We start from the raw sequence: 18,829 nt of genomic DNA, 5'->3' as shown, positions 1-18,829 counted from the left end.
ACCACTGACAGTTGACAGTGGAATATTTAGTAGTGAGGAAATTTCACAACTGGGCTTGTTGTGAAGGTGGCATCCTATCATGGTACCATGCTGGAATTCACTGAGCTCCTGAGAGCGACGACCTATTCTTTCACAAATGTTTGTAGAAGCAGTCTGCAGGCCTAGGTGCTTGGTTTTATACACCTGTGGCTGTGGAAGTGATTGGAACACCTGTGAATACTTTTGGAAATATATATGCATTGGACAAACGTTAATGAGAACTACACAAATGTTAAGGCCATATTATTTACTGTTTTATTTGTGATCAAACAGTAACAATTATGTCATTAATGTAAAGACATTTATATAGATAAAGCAGTAACAGGGCAAGTCATTTCTACTCAGAACGCAGGTTCAGTAATGGATGTATGAGATTTGGACATCTCCCTCCACTTCCAGCATGCTAATCTGAGCGAATTCTAGACGGTGGTAGAAAGTAAACAAGTGCTGCCCATTGGCAAACACCTTAAACTTGTCTTGACCACAGCGAATGGAGATCTGAGAGAAAACACATGAGAGAGAGAGAGAGGCTAGAGCATATAACATAAGAAAAATGTAAACAAACCAATTTTCAAATAAAGCTGTTTCGTTCAATACAACATAGCACACCAAGAAGCTGTGCTACACTTTTAAAAATATGGTCCTTTAGATTCTTTAGTAAAGAATAAAAAAAAAAAAGAATGCTCAAATAACTCTTTGCATGGTTAAAAAGTTCTTTGTATTATGAAAGGGTTCTTCAGATTGATGGAGAATGTGGTGTAGATGATTTAAAAAATGCTTCTATATAGCACCCAAAAGGGTTCTTCTGTTTTTATGATGTCGAGCTTTAACAATAGAAAAATGCTTTTGGGTGCTATATAGAACCCTTTTCAGAAGGGAACCATCTACAGCGTGAGTCAAAAGTCACAGGACAGGTTTTATTTTATTTTTTATTTTATTATCAACTTTTATCTCTAGGGTCATCTCAAACAAATATGCTGAGAAAATCCGCAACAAACACCACCTTCAGCACCACATCGTGGAGGCTTGTGACAGCATAAAAAACAAAATAAAATAAAACAGTGTCCTTTGACTTTTGACTCACCCTGTCTAGCACATTCTCCATCAGTTGTTGAGTGTTCAAGGTTCTATACAGAACCATTTTCTTTGTTGAAGAACCCTTGAAGAACCATCTTTTTAAGAGTGTCTAGCAGCTTGGCTAACCGTGCTGTGCACTGAAATGTATGATAGGACAATACGACCCCTCTACAGTTTTACAAAGACAGTTAAAAACATAACGTTAATGCTTCGCAATTCTACTTAATCATACACAGTAAAGTAGGCATGGCTAAATTTTGGGATGAAATGCTGACTTTTTCCCCTCTGTTTTGTTAGCCTGGGTGCCTCCACTTGCTTTGGAAAAGTGGTTGTAATTGTGTTGGTGTGTTTAAAAATGTTCTAAAATCAAGTGTATTCTGGGTGGGAATTTGCCAAGATTGAATGTTTAAAGTACCCACTGACTTTGTGTGAAACTGATAGAGTCAGAAACACTTCACTGTGAGAAGTGTCAGCTTGAGTTGTTTATTAATGTGGCAGTGCACACTCGGCTTATGTCACATGTCAGCAGGTATCAGACACTGGTATCGGTACATTTTTACTAGTAAAAATATAAGTGTATGAGCACGGTATCACCCCAATACTAGCATCGGTATCAATGCGTCCCTAAAATTAGCCCTCACCTCAAAGAACTGTCCCTCCAGGAAGGGGTTGAAATCGATGTCTCGCTCTTCATCACCCCAGCAACCACCGATAAGGCTGTTTCTGATGACAATACCCTCTCTTATTCGAGGGTTAAGGTGGAAGGCAATGTCTCGTGAGCCACCAGCCACAAAGTTAATGCAAAACCTAAAGTAAATAACATAAAGAAAAAATATTTAAATTGCATATCATTTTTGAACTAAAATACAGTAATGAAAACTGTATAAATACAGATATATACTTATAATATATACTTACACTCGCCACTAAATCTACAGTAACCTGCAGTTTTGCTTTGTATCTACATTACCTTTTCATTTTATCAACTCCACTTACCACATATGTTTTTGTATTGTTGTACAAATAACACACATGTTATGTTATTGTATGTTTTTTTTAGTTCTACAAGTACAGACTTTGTGCATAATATGTTAGGCCCGCTATACAGTGATCATCAATGGGCCACCCCAACAGTACCACCACAGAGCATGCATTATTTGTATGGAAGATCATTCTCAGCACTGCAGTGTTGCAATTCAGTGCCAGTGCTAGACTAATCAAAATGTCCTGTGGGCAGCGTGCTGTGACTGCTGATGAAAGATATGATATGTGACTGCTGATGAAAGATATGATATTGTTGATGACTAACACAAACTGTGCAGCAATAGATGATCTATTGTCTCTGACTTCACATCTACAGAGTAGACCTACAATGTGTGTAAATGTGTGTAATAGAGTGGACAGTGAGTAGACACAATGTTTAGACTCCAGCATTACTGCTGTGTCTGATCTGCTCATACCAACACAACAAGCACTAACCTCCCACTACCATGTCAGTTCTGAGAATTATCCACTATATAAATAACTAATGCTCTGTTGAGGGCCTGACTATTGATGAACGAGGTAAAAGAGGCTGATAAAATGAACAGTAAACATAGATGCAAGGTAGGTGTACCTAATAAAGCGCCACTAAGTGTAATTTGTTTTTATTCAGTGTTAGGATGTGGAGTCATACATTCCATATATACTATATACATGTCAGAACCGATATTTAACATATAATATTGTTGCTGACAGAACACAACCTTGTATCTCCAAAATGACAACTTTAGAGGAGAAGGAAAAAACATTCTTAACTTATGTAATGGAAGTTAATATATAGTAAGATATTGAGCCATTTCTCTTAGTCTATTCATCATAAAAATGTAACACAATAATAGAAATACAAGGTTATTTCACATTGGCAATGATATGTATCAAAATGAAATTATAATATTGTAATGTAATGTCTAATCCTAAATAATAAGTCTAATCCTAAACATAATTTTAAAAAATTAAAATGAAAATTGCAACTGTTGTTTAAAACAAACAAATAAATGAATAAACTTTTAAAAGTAATTTTGTTTTTGCATGCGAATTTGCATGCGAACACACACACACACACACACACACACACACACACACACATACACCATACCTGTCAGCTCCATATGGCACCATGCCTCTAATGATAATGGTCCTCTGGAATGTCATTCCTCCAGGGATCATATCTGAATAGGGGATGCCCTAAACGCACATAAAAGAATAAAACACAATACCCTTTCCAGATAGGCCTAGTAGGAGCTTACAGTTCTAGTTGTGGTCCAGTTTTCAGACAATGTGGCAATAAAACTTGGGTTCAAGGGTTCACCTTAAACTTTCTACTGTTTCCACTTGGCCCTTAACTAAGGCAGGGTTACTCTGATGCTCTCTATTCACTGATGCAGAAACGGATGTTTCTGTGCTGTCTAAAGGCAAGGATCTGTAATCTGTACCAGTGGAGAATTTAGCTCAGCAGCTATGAAAATACTTACAGGGTTGAAGATAGGCTGTAGTCCCATTACCTGATGGAAAAAAAAAATCACAATGTGAAATGATCTTTGGCGAAAGCAGCAGGTTTTGTGTTTATTAAAGGTTTGTGATAAACTGTTCTTTGGATTTTTGTAGCACTGATGGAAGTGACCGAGACGTTTATTGAACTAGTCTAGCAAGCCGAGGTCTTGGTCTACACTGAAGACTGATGGAGGCTGCTGATTTTTTTCAGTTGATTGAATGACTGATGATCATATGTAAAATATGTATTCACACTTACCGGCAGATTTCCTCCTGGATAGCCCATTTCTCCTCCCTTACATAGAGATATTAATAGTTATTATATGCAGCAATGTGCAGAAATTCAGAGACCACACTTTATTTGTTTAATGTCGAGTCAAAATGACCATTAAGTACAAGTTATTCGTCAGAGATACTTCTGAGGAGTTTAGATAGAAGATTAAGTGACATTTGTTAGTCCCACAACGGGGACTAAAGGAGTGAAAAAAGGAGTTTTCAAATGATTAAAATACTGTATACAGAGAAAATGGTACTCCTAACAAGCTTGCAAGACCTGGTAAACCACCAAAACTGTCACCATCAGAAGCTTTCATCTTTGAGAGACAGGAGAAAGTGGAGCTCCACTCTTATTTCAGATCTAAAAAAATCACAGCTTTTCCTGTCCATACTACCACTGTGGGAAGACAAATTAGTGCTATGGCTCTGAAAGGATGTGAAGCTGTGAAGAAGTCCTAACTGAGAAAAGGAAATGGATGGTAAGGAAGAAAATTCACAAATCAAATGAAAAAGCTACTTGTGGTCTTAGAGCAATGGACTAATCACCCCACAGTTCAGATCTTAATCTTTAAATATGTTTTGGGGATTTTTTGTGAGACTGTGAGAAGCAGAAAATGCAACCAACTTCTGAGACTGAACATCCCTGCAGATTTCATTGAATAACTAAAAGCAAGTCTCCTGGCACGAATGGACACTTTAATAGAGGCAAAATGTGGACACATTAAATACTGAAAAAAAAAATTTAGTTGTTGTGTTTTCTGTGTAAAGAACAATAGATGGACTGCAGTCTGTAATTGTACTACAAAGTGCAACTATGTGTGGAAACAAGGAGGTGGTTTTAATTGAAGTGGCCAGTTGGTGTATGTTTTTTTTTCTCCCTGAAGCCAAAAGATATATAACTGGATTTCTGTTACTTATTTAAGTCTTACCCCCATTCCAGGTCCTGGAAAACCTCCCTAAAAAGAAAAACAAAAGAAACAAATATATACACGTGTATATGTTAAAATATTCTCACAGACGTGTTTTTAATTTGTATATATATATATATATATATATATATATATATATATATATATATATATATATATATATATATATAACACAAATTAAAAACACATCTGTGACAATATTTTAACACTCATATAATCTGTCATATATTCACATTCCTACACATACTCTTACCCCCATGCCACCCATTCCAGCTCCAGGATATCCACCCTACAGGTACAGATGTTTGGGAATCAGTAATTATTGAAGCACTAACTGTGACAGTAACTTTTAAAGTAACCAGCAAAAGGCTCATAGTGCTGAAATACGCACCCCTATTCCGCTACCAGGATACATTCCCTATGGATGACAAACAGCAATTAATAGGCAGTATACATGTATAAGACTGTATAATGGGTGTTTTTGGGGGCATTTTAAAGAAAAGCCTTACCCCCATTCCAACTCCGGGATATCCACCCTGCAGAGGTTCAGCAGGTTAGTATATATGTACACTGCATGTTGTGCTTTACACGAAGAAAACACAGGCAGATGCATGTATTGTTTGTGCACTCACCCCCATGCCACCTCCCATTCCGCCTGGGTATCCTCCCTTTAGGAGAAAACGTCTTAATCTTATATACTCTTAGAGATTCAAAGACATGGATTAAGCTTAGTGTAAATCTAAATTGCAGTGCCTACAGAGATTTAGTAAGGGGTGCATCAGTTATGATATTTTCTAGCTGATTCAGATTTTTTTATATTTGATCTTTTTGGTCAGTTTTAGTTTTTAAGCCCTATTCAAACTGGATTTGTTTTACTCAGAGCTCCTCGGTAATAGTAGTTCTGCTCGAATCTACAACTAGGTAATATCCACCTTTCAGAGGTTTAGCAGGTTAGTGTGTATGTATACTGCATACTAGGGGTGCGGGAAAAACTTGATTCTTAGATGCATCGCGATGCGGACATGAATGATTCTGAATCGATTCATAAATGTCAAAAAACAATTTTCTTAAAATTTAAGTTATAATGCAATGTTGACGGAACGTAAAAGTGGTTGAGTGCAGCGCCCGGACAGTCTGTGGCGGCACATAACAAAAACATACATGGATTAGAGAGAAATCCAACCGGCTCCCTCTGCATTATAGCCAGGTTAGGTGAGGAGCCACACCCCAAATGTTCAGAAGAGCTATTTTGTCCTTTCAACAAAGTCATACCACTTTGGCAGCCACAGCATTTAATGACCAGTATGTCTCAGTATGTACTGATGTCCTAGTATAGGCTAAAAATATAAACAAAAACACAGACTTAGTTTGCTCTGCTTTAAGCTTGAGCTCAGCTATAGCCACTTTTATATCTCGCATCTCCTTCAGAAAATGTTTCCTCAAAACTAGAACCATTTCTTGTAAAATGTCTCTCGACATTCGACTGTTTTACGAAGCAGAAGTCGCTTCTCATTTGCCAGCTTCTCGTTCGAATTTTCCCGAGGCGCAGAATGTAACTGTTGGAACGGGAAAGTTAGAAAGAGAAGTGACTTCATCTTCGCAAACTTTTAGAGAGAGACAGTCACTCATTGCAGATTTAACATACAAGGAAATAACTGCGGTGCTTATAAATGCGAATATGTCCATTCGTCTCTAAATGTTCACTTTGCCATTTCGTAGCTACTCGCTCGTTGAGACTTCTTTGCTGTGTGACCTGTAGTCTGCACGGAAATTCTCAGTCAGGGCTTTAGCACCATGCCGCACACGTTGGAGAGTCAGCATCCGGTCTCGAAAATATTTTACTGACATAGCGAAAAGATGCATCAATGTGCATCAAAAATCATTTTATAATCGCATTGAAGCCCTCTGAATCGTAATCGAAACGAATCATTAGGTGCCTAAAGATTCCCACCCCTACCCCATATTGTGCTTTACATGAAGATAACACAGACAGATGCATGATATATTGTTTGTGCACTCACCCCCATGCCACCTCCCATTCCACCTGGGTATCCTCCCTTTAGGAGATAAGAAAGTCTTAATATTATATACTTTTAGGGATTCAAAGACATGGATTAATTCTAGAACTTAATTGCAGTGCCTCCAGAGATTTAGTAGGGGTGCATCAATTATAATTTTTTGTGGTTGATACAGATTTCTTTACATTTTATATTTTTGATCAATTTCATCCTTTTTTAAGCCCTCTTTGAGCTGGATTAGTTTTGCTTAGAGCTCCTCAGTAGTAACAATCCTGCTCAAATCGACAGCTGATTATAATTATTAAAATCTATCTAAAAGCAAATTCAAACATTAATGCACTCACCCCCATGCCTCCCATTCCTCCTTGCATACCCTACACAGGAGATAGACTTGATCAATTTTTGTTTGGTTAAATAAACACTGAATTACAATGGGGAGCCCTCAGGGCTTTCTAAGCCTTCAGATAGTAATTATTCAGTATAATTATCATGCTTGTTGTGTTTAAACTCTGCAGGTATTGTAGGTATTTTCTTATTTAAATGTTAAGTTTTGGTTGGAAATAAATGGTTACATTCTTAAAGCAGATAGAGATGCATGCAATCAGGCTTTTTTTCTCTGTGCTAGCTAGGTAGACGCAACCAGTCGAGCTCTCATGCTGGGACTTCAGTAATCTGACTAATATGTCAGATTCAGATTAATCAATAACGTAATTAGGAAGTAACAGAGGAATCATTCAGTCACATTTTGAATTACAATAAGTGAGATCAATTTTGAAAAAAAATGAAAAAAAGAAAAAGGTCATTTTAGGCATTCTAGAAGTCAAAGAAACAAAAGAACAAAACTCATTTTTTTGTGATGCTAGCCTGACCAGTGCATTATAATCAGTTGTTAGAAACGGAACATGCCCGTCTTTACTGAAAAAAGTCACTGTAAAATTGCTACCACCTAAGGTGTAGTATTATGTCTTTTACAAGCTTCAAATTTCCTTGATTAATCTACAACGGCCAAAAAATTAATTAAAAGTTAATGGGAATAGGCATTAGCTTAGCACTAACATACAACTAGAATTTCATAGATGTGCCAGCAGATATTAGCATTATTGGAGAGGTGGTTTTCATATATTTTGAGTTTTTGCATTTATACAGGAATGTATAACAGTTACAATTTACCACTACTGAATTACATCCATTTCACTTCAATTACAATTACCGGGAACAACTACAGGACAGCTTTGACATACACCACAAAGCAAGACCATGAACTTCAAAACATTTCTTTCACAGTTTTAAATTTGTAACCTGTTTTATTTCTCACCCCAATGATGTTGATGGTGTCAATGGACACATCTCCCCCGATCTCCAGGGCACACACCCTCTCCAGAGGCATTCTGTGCTGGAACAGGTAGAAGTCTTTCCCATTTACGGTTACCTGCCAGGCCACAAAAGAGTATGTTCATGCTATTCTGTGAGCTCCATCAAACATACTGCCAGAAATGTATGTGAATGACTGTACCACTAACACGTCTACACAGCATGTTGTAAAACGAGTGATGTTTAAAAAAGCAGTTCTTCACACCTGATAGCCCTCTGTGTTGACGACGATAATCAGCTCAAAATGCTCTCCCTTGTGGAAAGGCATGTGTTTGACTTTCTCTTCACCTTCCCATGAGCCATTTTGGAAAGTATTAAAGATCACTTTGTCCCAGAGGTCAAAACGAGGGTTCAGATGAAAAGCAATGTCACATCCATCAAATTCACCACACTGCAGATTCACATTAAACCTTTAAAGGCCAGTAGAGAGGGAGACAGAGCCAAACACAGACATTGATATCAAGAAAAATCATTTAATTCTGACAAACATAAGTGTGTATTACCCGCCTGGCGCTGGCAATCATGCGCTTTTCTGCTTTCAATAGTAATCATGGTTTAGATCACATGTTCCAGGCTTTACAATGATCAGGCTAAATGAAACCAAGATAATTCAGTGAGGTGCAACAGGCTACTGATAACTATGACTTATGAGGGCTGGATGAATGTAAGTTCAGTTTCTTCTGAAAATGTTTTAGTGTTACCAGCGTCCGGCCCTCGATGAGATATGAAAAACAAACTGGAACACCTTTGAGTACACATAGTGAATAATGAAACCTTTGTTTGAGAGGCCATGTATGGCAATATGTGGTTTAAGGACATATGGACTCAGGACATTGTGAGTAGTGATCTAAGGCTTGTGTTTATTTCATGAAGCTTCTGACACACACGGTTCTCTCGCTTTCACAGGCAGTTTGAAACTCAGTAGTGAGTGACGGTGGCCCTGCTCTGTGAGTTTGTGTGATTAGCATCTAGCTGAGCTATTACTGAGCTATCAAACAGACTTGTGGCAAAGGTGATATCCTATGACAGTTCCATGTTTAAAGTTCAGTATGACCCATTCTACTGCCTCTGTTTGCATATCGCTGTTGTCAGAACCTCTTATCTCCTGTTTTTCAGTTTTTGACATAATTTGAAAATGCCTGTTGTTGTTTACATCGTTTTGATTTCATGATGAATGAATCAAAAGAAGCGGCCCAAAATGACTTGGAAAAAATTCTGGTTCCATTGATTTACATTACAAGAGAAGGAAGAAAACTACTTTACTTATAAAGTTATCATTTTGGAGATTTGAGACCAGGTTTGAATATTGTTGAATATTTATGTTGTACGCAGCATGTGTGCCTGTGTCTACCTTTACTAATTTACCTCTATTAGTCAGTTAAAGGTTGGCATGTAGATCCATGGCGCCAGACTGGACAATAAACAATGACTGGGGCAACGCCCATACACCTCACTACATTGCCACTTTCTTTAAAGTGATTACATTAATCCTTTCAGGAAATTCCTTTTGAGGAAATTTATAAAGAAAGCCTGAAAAGAGGTAATAACAAGATTTGTCTTACTCTGTCACTTACCTGTTAATGTGATGGTGGATCTTTCCCTGAATATAGACTGACATTCCTGCCCTAAGGCCACCAGTGATAGGACCAACATATGGGATGCTCTAAAGAACATACATGCACAAACATGCAGATTTTTAAACCTCAGATCCTATGTTCTGTATGTATTATATTTATATAAATAGCTTTAGGTAGTAAGAATTTCCCAAATCTCACCCTAAAATATTTAGCTCTTTACAAAATGTGAACCATTTCTGTTTTTTCATAATATGTCTAAAAAGTCGGGAAGGTTTCGTCCTGAAAATGTATGCAAACACACATGCATACGCACCCTTTGTGGATATTCTACACCTAGTAAAGTCAAAAATTAAAACAGCAGAGATACCAAAAATAGACATGTACTCACTGGGTTGTAGATAGGCTGATAGCCTGGTGGAGCTAAGAAGGTCATGTTAGCGGGATACTGTCTGACTCTTCAGACGAGGGCCAAGCAGGAGAAGGGCAGTAGGGTGAACAGCAGCTGAACAGAGACAATGTCAGTAGCGTGCTCTTATAGCCAGGCCTAAAGGGAGGGGTGCTACCAGATGTACTCTGTGTTCTGCTGTTTGCTGTACCAGTGTTATCAGCAATTACCTTGCCTACTCCAGGAGTGGTCCAGGCCAACAAAGGTGTATGTGTGATTGTGTGTATGTGCTTTGCAAGGGTGTGTCTGTAAAATAAATAGATTAACAATTTATGATGCAAGTGTTTGGAAATAAGAATATAGAGTTATTTTAATTATTAGAGGACCATTTCTAGGCCTTCACTCTGATAATCAGTTATCACAGTATAAGCCCAGTTAGGAGCAGGTAAAGAATGCATGATGCAAACCTTAATTTAATTAAAATGTTTAATACAATTAATTAATTCATTAATTCATTCATTCATTTATGACAGGAAGTGAATTCATTGGGCAAACATTTTTATCACTGAAAGTTTTGATGGAAACAACCTACTTTCATTTTTTCCCCATATTTTCATTTTAGTGCTTGGAATTTGCAAAGAAAGAGGAAGCAAACATAACTAATCACGAATACAGAAAAAAAATCATCAATTAGGCTGCAGACATCAAAAATAAACAGTCAAGATGCATTGAGAATTGTTTTATAATTGCATCTTGGCATCCCATTATGAATCACAGTCAAATCTTCAGGTGTCTAGAGACTCCCACCCCTAATGTTAACTAAACTGTCTCAGAATAAACTAATTAATTATTCCACTGTTTAAAAAAAAAAAAAAAACAAGAAGCTTCATGGCCTACCTACACATGGCCTACCTCTCATGTGGAGAGCTGGAGTCACTCCACTATGAGGCATATCTTAAATACTTGGCCTTTAACTGATAGGCATTCTATAATAATATTCTGTAATGATTGATTTGCTGAAATGACTCATTACACTGTCCGGATGCATGTGAGTAATTTGATTCTCAGATGCAGACTTTGATCCTAGAGCTGCATGTTAGGAGCATCAAGACTCAGAGAGAATGAAACAGTGCTCTTAAAATACTGAAATCAGTTTAATCTTTATTGAAACATAGGATTCTGGCAGATACTCAGTCAGATTTAAAGAAAAGCAACATCTCTCCTGCAGCTTTCAGAGCAGTTCACACAGGCACACGGTTCTGGCACATATTCCACTCTCACGTCATGTGGAGGCTATATGTGTGGCTTTGAGCATGAAGTCACTTCTCTTGGCTTATTTGTGACTTAACATGAAGCACAAACAAGAGAGATTTAACAATTTATTTCTCTATTTGGGGAAAAAACTATGACGTGTGGCACCGGGCTGAAAGAAACAGAAGTCTGCAGGCAAAAACACCAAAGCTACCTGATTTGTCTGACTGCAAACTGAACATAGCTCTCATCCTTTTCCATTACCAGTTTTTTCTTTTCACAAAAAAAGTACACAATACATATTCATTTAGAACAGAGTGGCTTAGAATGTGTGAATAATTCAAAGCTCCAACGAAAAAATATATTATTTATATATTTATGTTGACAAAATAAGTTATTTTTCTCAGTCAGCATGTAAAGTACTTCTTGTCAGAATCTTAAAAAGTCAGGTTGGCCATAATGGATGTATTCTATACATTCATGCGTTGAAATGCACTGGCAAAACAAAAAACGCCTGCATGCAGTGACATACAATCAGTGGTCACTTTATTAGGTGCATCTACGTTGTATCTACACTCACTGTCCACTGTATCGGGTGTGCTTACCTACCATATTGGTGTAGTTTTACAACTACAGATTCTCTGCACAAATTTTTAGCCACCTTGACCCCAGTCATCACCGGTCAGGATTCCCACAGGACCACCACTGAGCAGGGATCATTCTCAGATCTGCAGTGATACCCCCACAGCAGTGGTCCAGTGAAGTCCTGACCATAGATGAATGGGTTAAAGGGGGCTAGCAAGCATACAATCTGTAGAACTACAAAGTGCCTCTACATGGTAAGTGGACTTGATAAAATGGACAATGAATAAAGACACAATGTAAGTGTACCTAATGAAGTCACCAGTGATTGAACATTTCAACTTCTTTGCCATGAAAACAGCAAATGGACATTGCCGAGTTACAGTGATTCTACACAAGTAAAGGAAATAGCAGATATCTAAATTCTCCATAGCAGAAGCACTGAGTATGAGGAGCACAGAAACAGTGTCTCATCCTAAGACTTTGTAGTGCAGTACAGTTATTTTAACATTAGTACAAAGTTTGGGTCAGTTTTAGCACTGCCTTAAAGCTCATATCTCACTAATAATCCAAAAAGGCTATATGAAACTGTCCCAAAAAGGCCTTTAGAGTTTGTTTTTTTTTCTCTCAAGAAGTAGGTTTACTTTACAAATGGTCATATAAACACATAGGTCAATAGCCTGGCTTAAAATATGACTTATAGGTCACAGAGCAGGACTTTAGCAGTGATATGGCTCTGGTATATGTCTATATACACATAAATAAATACAGACAAAATACTTCATACATTACACTAAAATTATAAGTCTGAAATACTCATAGACTTATTGGGTCTAATATAAAAGATCAATACTGACTATCAATAAAGCAGTATCATCATACTTGTCATTATTGTAGTTGATTCAGTATTAGGCACTGTGATGTTTTAAGATCCATAGCAACATATAGACAAGACTGAGAGAAGGGCATGTTGCCTGTTTCAATCCTTAAAACATTTAACAATTAAATTGTTGCTTAATTGTTAAACAGGCAACATGCGTCCTCTCAGTCTTGTCTATATGTTGCAGTTAAACTGTGCATACAATCAATTTGTCCTTTTTCTTCTCTCTCTCCTTCTTTACTTATTTCTCACTCACTCACACACACACACACACACACACACACACACACACACACAAACACTTTGCATATCTTTCTCTCATTTTCATTCATTCGTGTGGCTTAATAAAAGGCTAGGGGTGTGGGTGCCTGCTCTGGTATGTGTGGCGTCTTTTCTCAGTTGGTAACACAAGAAAACATAGCAATCATGTTTCCTCTGCAGTCCAAAGATGTCTTTCATTTACATGACCTTTCCCTGTCACACCCTCAGGCACACACAGACACATACACCGGAACATACTCTATGGCACTAGCCAAGCTGATCCTCATATTGCTTTCTGAAACAGTCGCCAGCTGGGAAGAAGTCCCAGCATCGCTCTTGGTACATCTTCCACACATACGATTCCTATAAGAAAATAAGAGGGGAAAGGATAGAGCAAATATAACACAGTTAGCAAAATTATAAATAAGAGGAAAGAGTCTTAAAGGGCCCATGTTCTACATTTCTATTGCATTTATTTCTGACCCCTGAAATCAACATATTAAGTTGTGTTTTATGTACCTAAGTACCTATGTGCTAAGTTTAGTGATTTAGCCCATGCTGCTTTTTGAATGAGACATAATGTAGGACAGCCAGTCAGAAAAGAGATTGGAAAATTTTATAAATTGGAAAATTTCATGTTTTTTTCCCCCCTAATATGTTAAGTTTGTTCTCTGTGGAGCATGTCTTAAATTATTTTCACATAGAAAATCAACAAAAACACTCATTTGAGCAGGGGCGCCTACACTTTTACATATCACTCTATGTATGTGACCCCCCTTATGACTGGTTGCCCTGTATTATGTCTCATTCATAAAGCAGTGCGGGCCAAACCACTCCATTAAGACTTAAAAACAGTGTAAAAGGGTAGGGCTAAACTGCTGTAGGCTAAAAAGGCAGATACATGTAAATGTGTTGTTTTCCTGACATCACAAAAACAATGTATTCAAAACATTAATATAGCTATTTTTTCAGTTTAGTTTCTACATACAGAGTGGGGAATGAAGGGCATGTTCTAAAACTTTAGCTGAGTTTATACAACAGTTACTTAAAAAGAAATATATGGGCCCTCCCAAAGCAAACCGTGCAGAGGAACACCAACCTGTCCAGTGTGCTCCGTTTCATCTTTATTGATTAAATACATCAAGAAGAACCTGTTGGGATAGGGCAGAAAGCTCATTGTTATTGTGAGAAAATGAGAGTTAAAAGCCTTAACCGAGCACCTCTGAGCGATGTACTCACATGTAGTTGGCTAAATTGTGCTCCTCCAATGTATGTGTCTCAAAACCATGTGGAGTCGTGTCAAAGTAGTCGCTTCCGATTCCACAGATGAAGCACTTGGTCTGAGGAGACAAGAAAAAAAGAGTATTTAGAGAGATGTTTCAGCAGATATATGGCAAGTCATGTGTTGAGAAGTATAGAACCTATAGGAAGTAAATAGGACAGCATGCATATGTCAGATTGTGTGGTATATGCAATGAATAGGCTATGGTGTGGGGGTATTCAGAGAAGACATACCTCCATGTCCTCTCTGACCTGCTCCTGCTGATCTCTCAGCTCACCAAAGGCATCAATGATCAGACCTGCACATCACACATACAGTAGTTGACGCAGGAAGAGTGGTGTAATTAGGATCTTGTGGGCCTCAGTGCAGAAAAAAGACAATGTAATTCACTTGTTTACTCACTATGGTTATGTCTTAAACAAGTTGATGCTGGCAGGGCATGTTGCCCTGCACTGACCGTGCTCATAATTTTCCACATGTATGAATATACTTATATACAGAAGTCCTTGAATTAAAAGGTAGTACAAAAGCTCAAAATTACTTAACTCTAAATGTACCTAAGCATCAAAAGTAAAACTTTGTACTGTGATATTACAGTTATTTTGAGGTTAAATCTCTCTATTAAAAAGAGTTAGTTGTTCATGTCTGCAGCCAAACCATGCATGTCCTGTATAGAACATTTGTACGTTAACTCAAATTGAAATATATCAAACTTATACATGTGGTTCTTAAATAGGTCTCTGCCTGATAAGTTCCATTAATTGGAAATGATGTATCATAACAGTATTATAAATAGAACAAATGCTTATCACTTATTTTAAAGCCCTTCATGTCAATACAATATGTTTTCTGAAGTAAATTACATTGTATTGACATGAAGGGCTTTAAATGAGTGATAAGCGTTTGTGACTGGCAAGTTCATCAAGGAGAATTATTGTTTTTTCATTTACCTAAAGACTTAATGAGTTTTGCTTTACAAATCTCATTGGCAGTGTATAATAGCTTTCCATCTTCTATGTGTAAAGACAGGAGTGAAGCTTCTAACCCTGAATGATGGCCAGAAGGATGACAATGACGAAGAAGAAGAAAGTGATGTCAAAGACCACACGGTAGAGCTCATACTCGTCTCCGGCCGGGTCCTCAATCTCATCACCTATACCACCACCAGCTCTCACACCCACATACATGTGGAACAGGTAGCACTGAGAACAAGATCAAAAGAGAGATCGAGAGTAAATCATCACATCTTTGCCTGTATGACTGTGACAGTAACACTGAACAGAGCCTTACAGTCATCATGTCATCACACTTCATATCCGGCTCATCCTCATCCTCACTCATATTGTAGAACTTGCGGAAGAAGTTGAAGGCCACCACGGTATAGAGGTACACCACTACAGCCAGCAAGCCCACTGTCATCACCAGCTACACCATTAACAGACACAGAAACAAGGTATGAACAGCAACAGATACATCATATATAGCTGTTTTGATTAAATTAGTTCCATATTAAGAAAGCTTTCACTTTTTGCCATTTCTGAAAGCTTTATGTCCATGCAGGCCTTGGTTCTACTGTACCTGTTTGCCATTGTGTGTGACAGAGGACAGGATGGTACGCAACGTTTTCACGCCCATGGCAATGTCCAGCAAGTGACAGGCAAAGAAAAAGTTGTTGTAATGACCCAGCAGGGACATGACCAGGTACCAAACCAGGTAGAGAAAAGTCTGGGGAAGATTTAAAGGTGTGAACAGACAGACACTAAATCAGCCAGGAACACAGTAACACACCAGTGCAGTCAATACATACATTGTCTGTGAACACAACTCCAAACTTCCAAATCTGGTACTTGATGTCGATGGAGGTCAGCCTAAAGAAATAACAAAACGTGCAGTTCAAATACAGTGCTTTACACTTACCCAACATAATAGCTTGTCAACGTAAGTGTATAGACCTGTGTAGAAGTCAGACAGCACCATTTATTTAATTTTCAACCAAAATAACCATTAAGTAAAAATGAATAGTTACCAATTTTTCAGAAAAAAGAAGCAGAAAGCACATATTGAAGAGTAAATTAAACAGAAGTCTTAACAACTAAATATATCAAACTAGGTAGATAGACAGACATTTTATTGATTCTGAAGGAAATTTAGCAGCCAGTAGCAGTCACACAACACAGGACAGTAGTAATAATGTGGGTGAAACCATATAAAAAGAAGAATAAATACAAGAGATCTCTACAGGCATATATACAAATACAAATATACAAAAATCTGCAACAAGATCTGCAATAAGATCTATACATAAGACTTTCAGCATTTAACATCTCCACCTTTTCCATTTATTACAGCTTTTAAACTTTTTTCAGGTGACTTCTGAAATCTGCAGGCATATTTTTTCCATACCTCCAAATTTTAGTCTTAGAAGTTGGTTGCATTTTTTGGTTCACATGATCCAAGTAATCCACACATTCCATGATGTTGTGGGAGAATAGTTTACTATTCTGAGAACACCCAACAACTTGTTTGTTTGATATGTGGATTTCCTTATACTTTTATCTATATTCTTTTCTTCATAATGGCTTCTTGACAACTATACATCCTTCCAGACCCATAGTGTTGAGTTATCTTCTCACAGTGTAAGGATGAACATAAACACGTTTTTTTTTCAGAACTAATGCAAGAGTGGAACATTATTTCCTCTCAGAGATGAAAGATGAAAGCATCAAGTACTGTCGGTGGCAGTTTTAGTGGTCTACTAGTTCTTGTATGATTTCTCTGTACCTTTTAACTGATTTTTTCCACTTTGACTTTACTTTCCTTATGCAAGTGAATTGTCTTACATCTAATCTCCTCAGAAATATCAGATGAAAATGGATAACTTGTACTTAATGGCCATTAAAAGGCAAAGGGTGGTCTTTAACTTTTGTACAGTATTTAAGGTCTGCTTGTGTGTATGCAGGGGTGTATTCTGTACCAGGTGAACATGGAGGTGTCCGGTTTAGGCTTCTTCTCCTGTGTCATTTGACTAACATCCAGAGATGCCAAGTCCATCCCGAGCAGCTCAGCAATTCTCTCTCTACCATAGATGTCTCCATACTTATCAAGCACCTGCCATCAGCATTTTACACATATCTTTATATCAACATATTCATGAATATGGAAATGTATATATCATTATGATTACACTATATTACCTTAAAAAAGTTCTACAAACAACATTTCAAGTTCAAATTATCACTTAAACAGGAAGGGCAAAAAGCTGAGATTTGATTGAAGGTTCAGTTCTGTGCCATACCCACTGAGCAACTGAGAATTAGTAGCACTACACTCATTTGCAAATTGAAAGTAAAGAGTAAATACAAACAAGACACCTACCTTTCTCTTCACAAACTTGTCCCAGTAGTTGTTAGGGAAGGTTCTATGTAAGAAAAAGAAAACACATCAAATATCGAAATATCTAAGACATGGACTATATGTTCAAAAGTTTGCACATGTATGCACATTTAACATTTCTTATGAAATCAAGGGTATTAATAGGGAGTTTGTCATCCTTTGTCTTCCTGATCTTCTAATACTGATCTTCGACACTCGACATTGTGACATTGCTGTAAGGTGAGCTTAGGCTCATGTCTAGCTACTGTAGAGCATCAGATTCTGTTGGCAGTGTTCTTCTATGGAGACAATACAAGCTGTGTTTGTGTGCAGTTGAATACCTCTGTCAGCCCTGGGGGCACTTTAAAGGAACTGTAATCACTCATTAGAATGGGTCGCTGGATATTTGTGAACATGTGTCTGCTACTCTTGTTTTCAGCTATACTGAGATCTACCCACTATTTACTTCAAACATTTTCAGGAACAGCACATGAGTATTAGTGCAAAAGATTCAAACATTTCTTACGGTGTATTGAGTACAAGTCTGTCCCACTGGCCTTTAATGTCATCATCCTCTGGCTGTTCAGTGACATAGAGTCCATCGAATTCCAGCTTACGGGCCAGCTCCTTCTCTCTCTTGAAAATTACCAAAGGAACCTGCACCACAAACACAACACATACAAAAAAAAAGAGAAAGATCAGTATTTGTAAAATATATTTATAACCCTTTGGTAGCCCAAATAAACCTAAACTTATTATTATTATTATTATTATTATTAATAATAATAATAATAATAATAACAATGTCATAAATGCATTTACCTATTTGAATTATCAGTCAGTTATATTTTTCAGTAATGATTTAGTTAATTGATGCTCTGCTCAAATTAAATAACTTCAAATATTAAGCATTTGCTCAATTGCATAAAAAATCATTATAATTATAATTTAATTTTCTGCATACTGTTTGATGTGATTAAGTATTCAGTCTCTTCTG

General features: G+C 37.3%; 2 protein-coding genes across 6 annotated transcripts in view; both read right to left on the bottom strand.

Moving 5' to 3' along the window:
* Nucleotides 1–281: 281 nt before the first annotated feature.
* LOC108442553 (galectin-6-like) lies at nt 282–10,361 on the bottom strand. Its single transcript, XM_037540197.1, has 15 exons — nt 10,208–10,361; nt 9,817–9,905; nt 8,448–8,652; nt 8,187–8,300; nt 7,216–7,245; nt 6,845–6,910; nt 5,486–5,521; nt 5,245–5,271; nt 5,107–5,142; nt 4,854–4,880; nt 3,908–3,943; nt 3,630–3,659; nt 3,254–3,342; nt 1,758–1,923; nt 282–537 (listed from the first exon to the last, which is right to left on the bottom strand). Exons 1-15 carry the CDS (start codon nt 10,250–10,252, stop codon nt 394–396), a joined length of 1,140 nt encoding a protein of 379 aa, XP_037396094.1. The 5' UTR covers nt 10,253–10,361; the 3' UTR covers nt 282–393.
* A 978-nt stretch (nt 10,362–11,339) lies between these two features.
* LOC108432714 (ryanodine receptor 1-like) overlaps nt 11,340–18,829 on the bottom strand; it is a 115,523-nt gene continuing 108,033 nt past the window's right edge. For all 5 annotated transcript variants that reach the window (XM_017706800.2, XM_037540171.1, XM_037540172.1 and 2 more), the window contains 11 exons: nt 18,359–18,489; nt 17,836–17,878; nt 17,435–17,568; nt 16,268–16,328; nt 16,039–16,185; nt 15,751–15,885; nt 15,506–15,662; nt 14,694–14,758; nt 14,418–14,518; nt 14,278–14,329; nt 11,340–13,541 (listed from right to left, as the gene is read on the bottom strand). In XM_017706800.2, coding sequence (XP_017562289.1) covers nt 13,446–13,541; nt 14,278–14,329; nt 14,418–14,518; nt 14,694–14,758; nt 15,506–15,662; nt 15,751–15,885; nt 16,039–16,185; nt 16,268–16,328; nt 17,435–17,568; nt 17,836–17,878; nt 18,359–18,489 — 1,122 coding nt within the window. In that variant the 3' untranslated portion in view covers nt 11,340–13,445. The remainder of the gene's footprint in view (nt 13,542–14,277; nt 14,330–14,417; nt 14,519–14,693; nt 14,759–15,505; nt 15,663–15,750; nt 15,886–16,038; nt 16,186–16,267; nt 16,329–17,434; nt 17,569–17,835; nt 17,879–18,358; nt 18,490–18,829) is intronic.

Source organism: Pygocentrus nattereri, chromosome 7 (genome assembly GCF_015220715.1).
Source record: "Pygocentrus nattereri isolate fPygNat1 chromosome 7, fPygNat1.pri, whole genome shotgun sequence".
NCBI lineage: Eukaryota > Metazoa > Chordata > Actinopteri > Characiformes > Serrasalmidae > Pygocentrus > Pygocentrus nattereri.
This window is presented reverse-complemented; position numbering and strand designations above follow the sequence as displayed.

Coding starts and splice junctions, on each gene's coding strand:
- LOC108442553 (XM_037540197.1), bottom strand. CDS start 10,252: ATGACCTTCTTAGCTCCACCAGGCTATCAGCCTATCTACAACCCA. Junction 7,246..8,186: donor ACACCATCAACATCATTGGG/GTGAGAAATAAA, acceptor TCTCCTGTGTAG/GGTATGCAAGGAGGAATGGG. Junction 5,272..5,485: donor GAATGGGAGGTGGCATGGGG/GTGAGTGCACAA, acceptor TGTCATCCATAG/GGAATGTATCCTGGTAGCGG.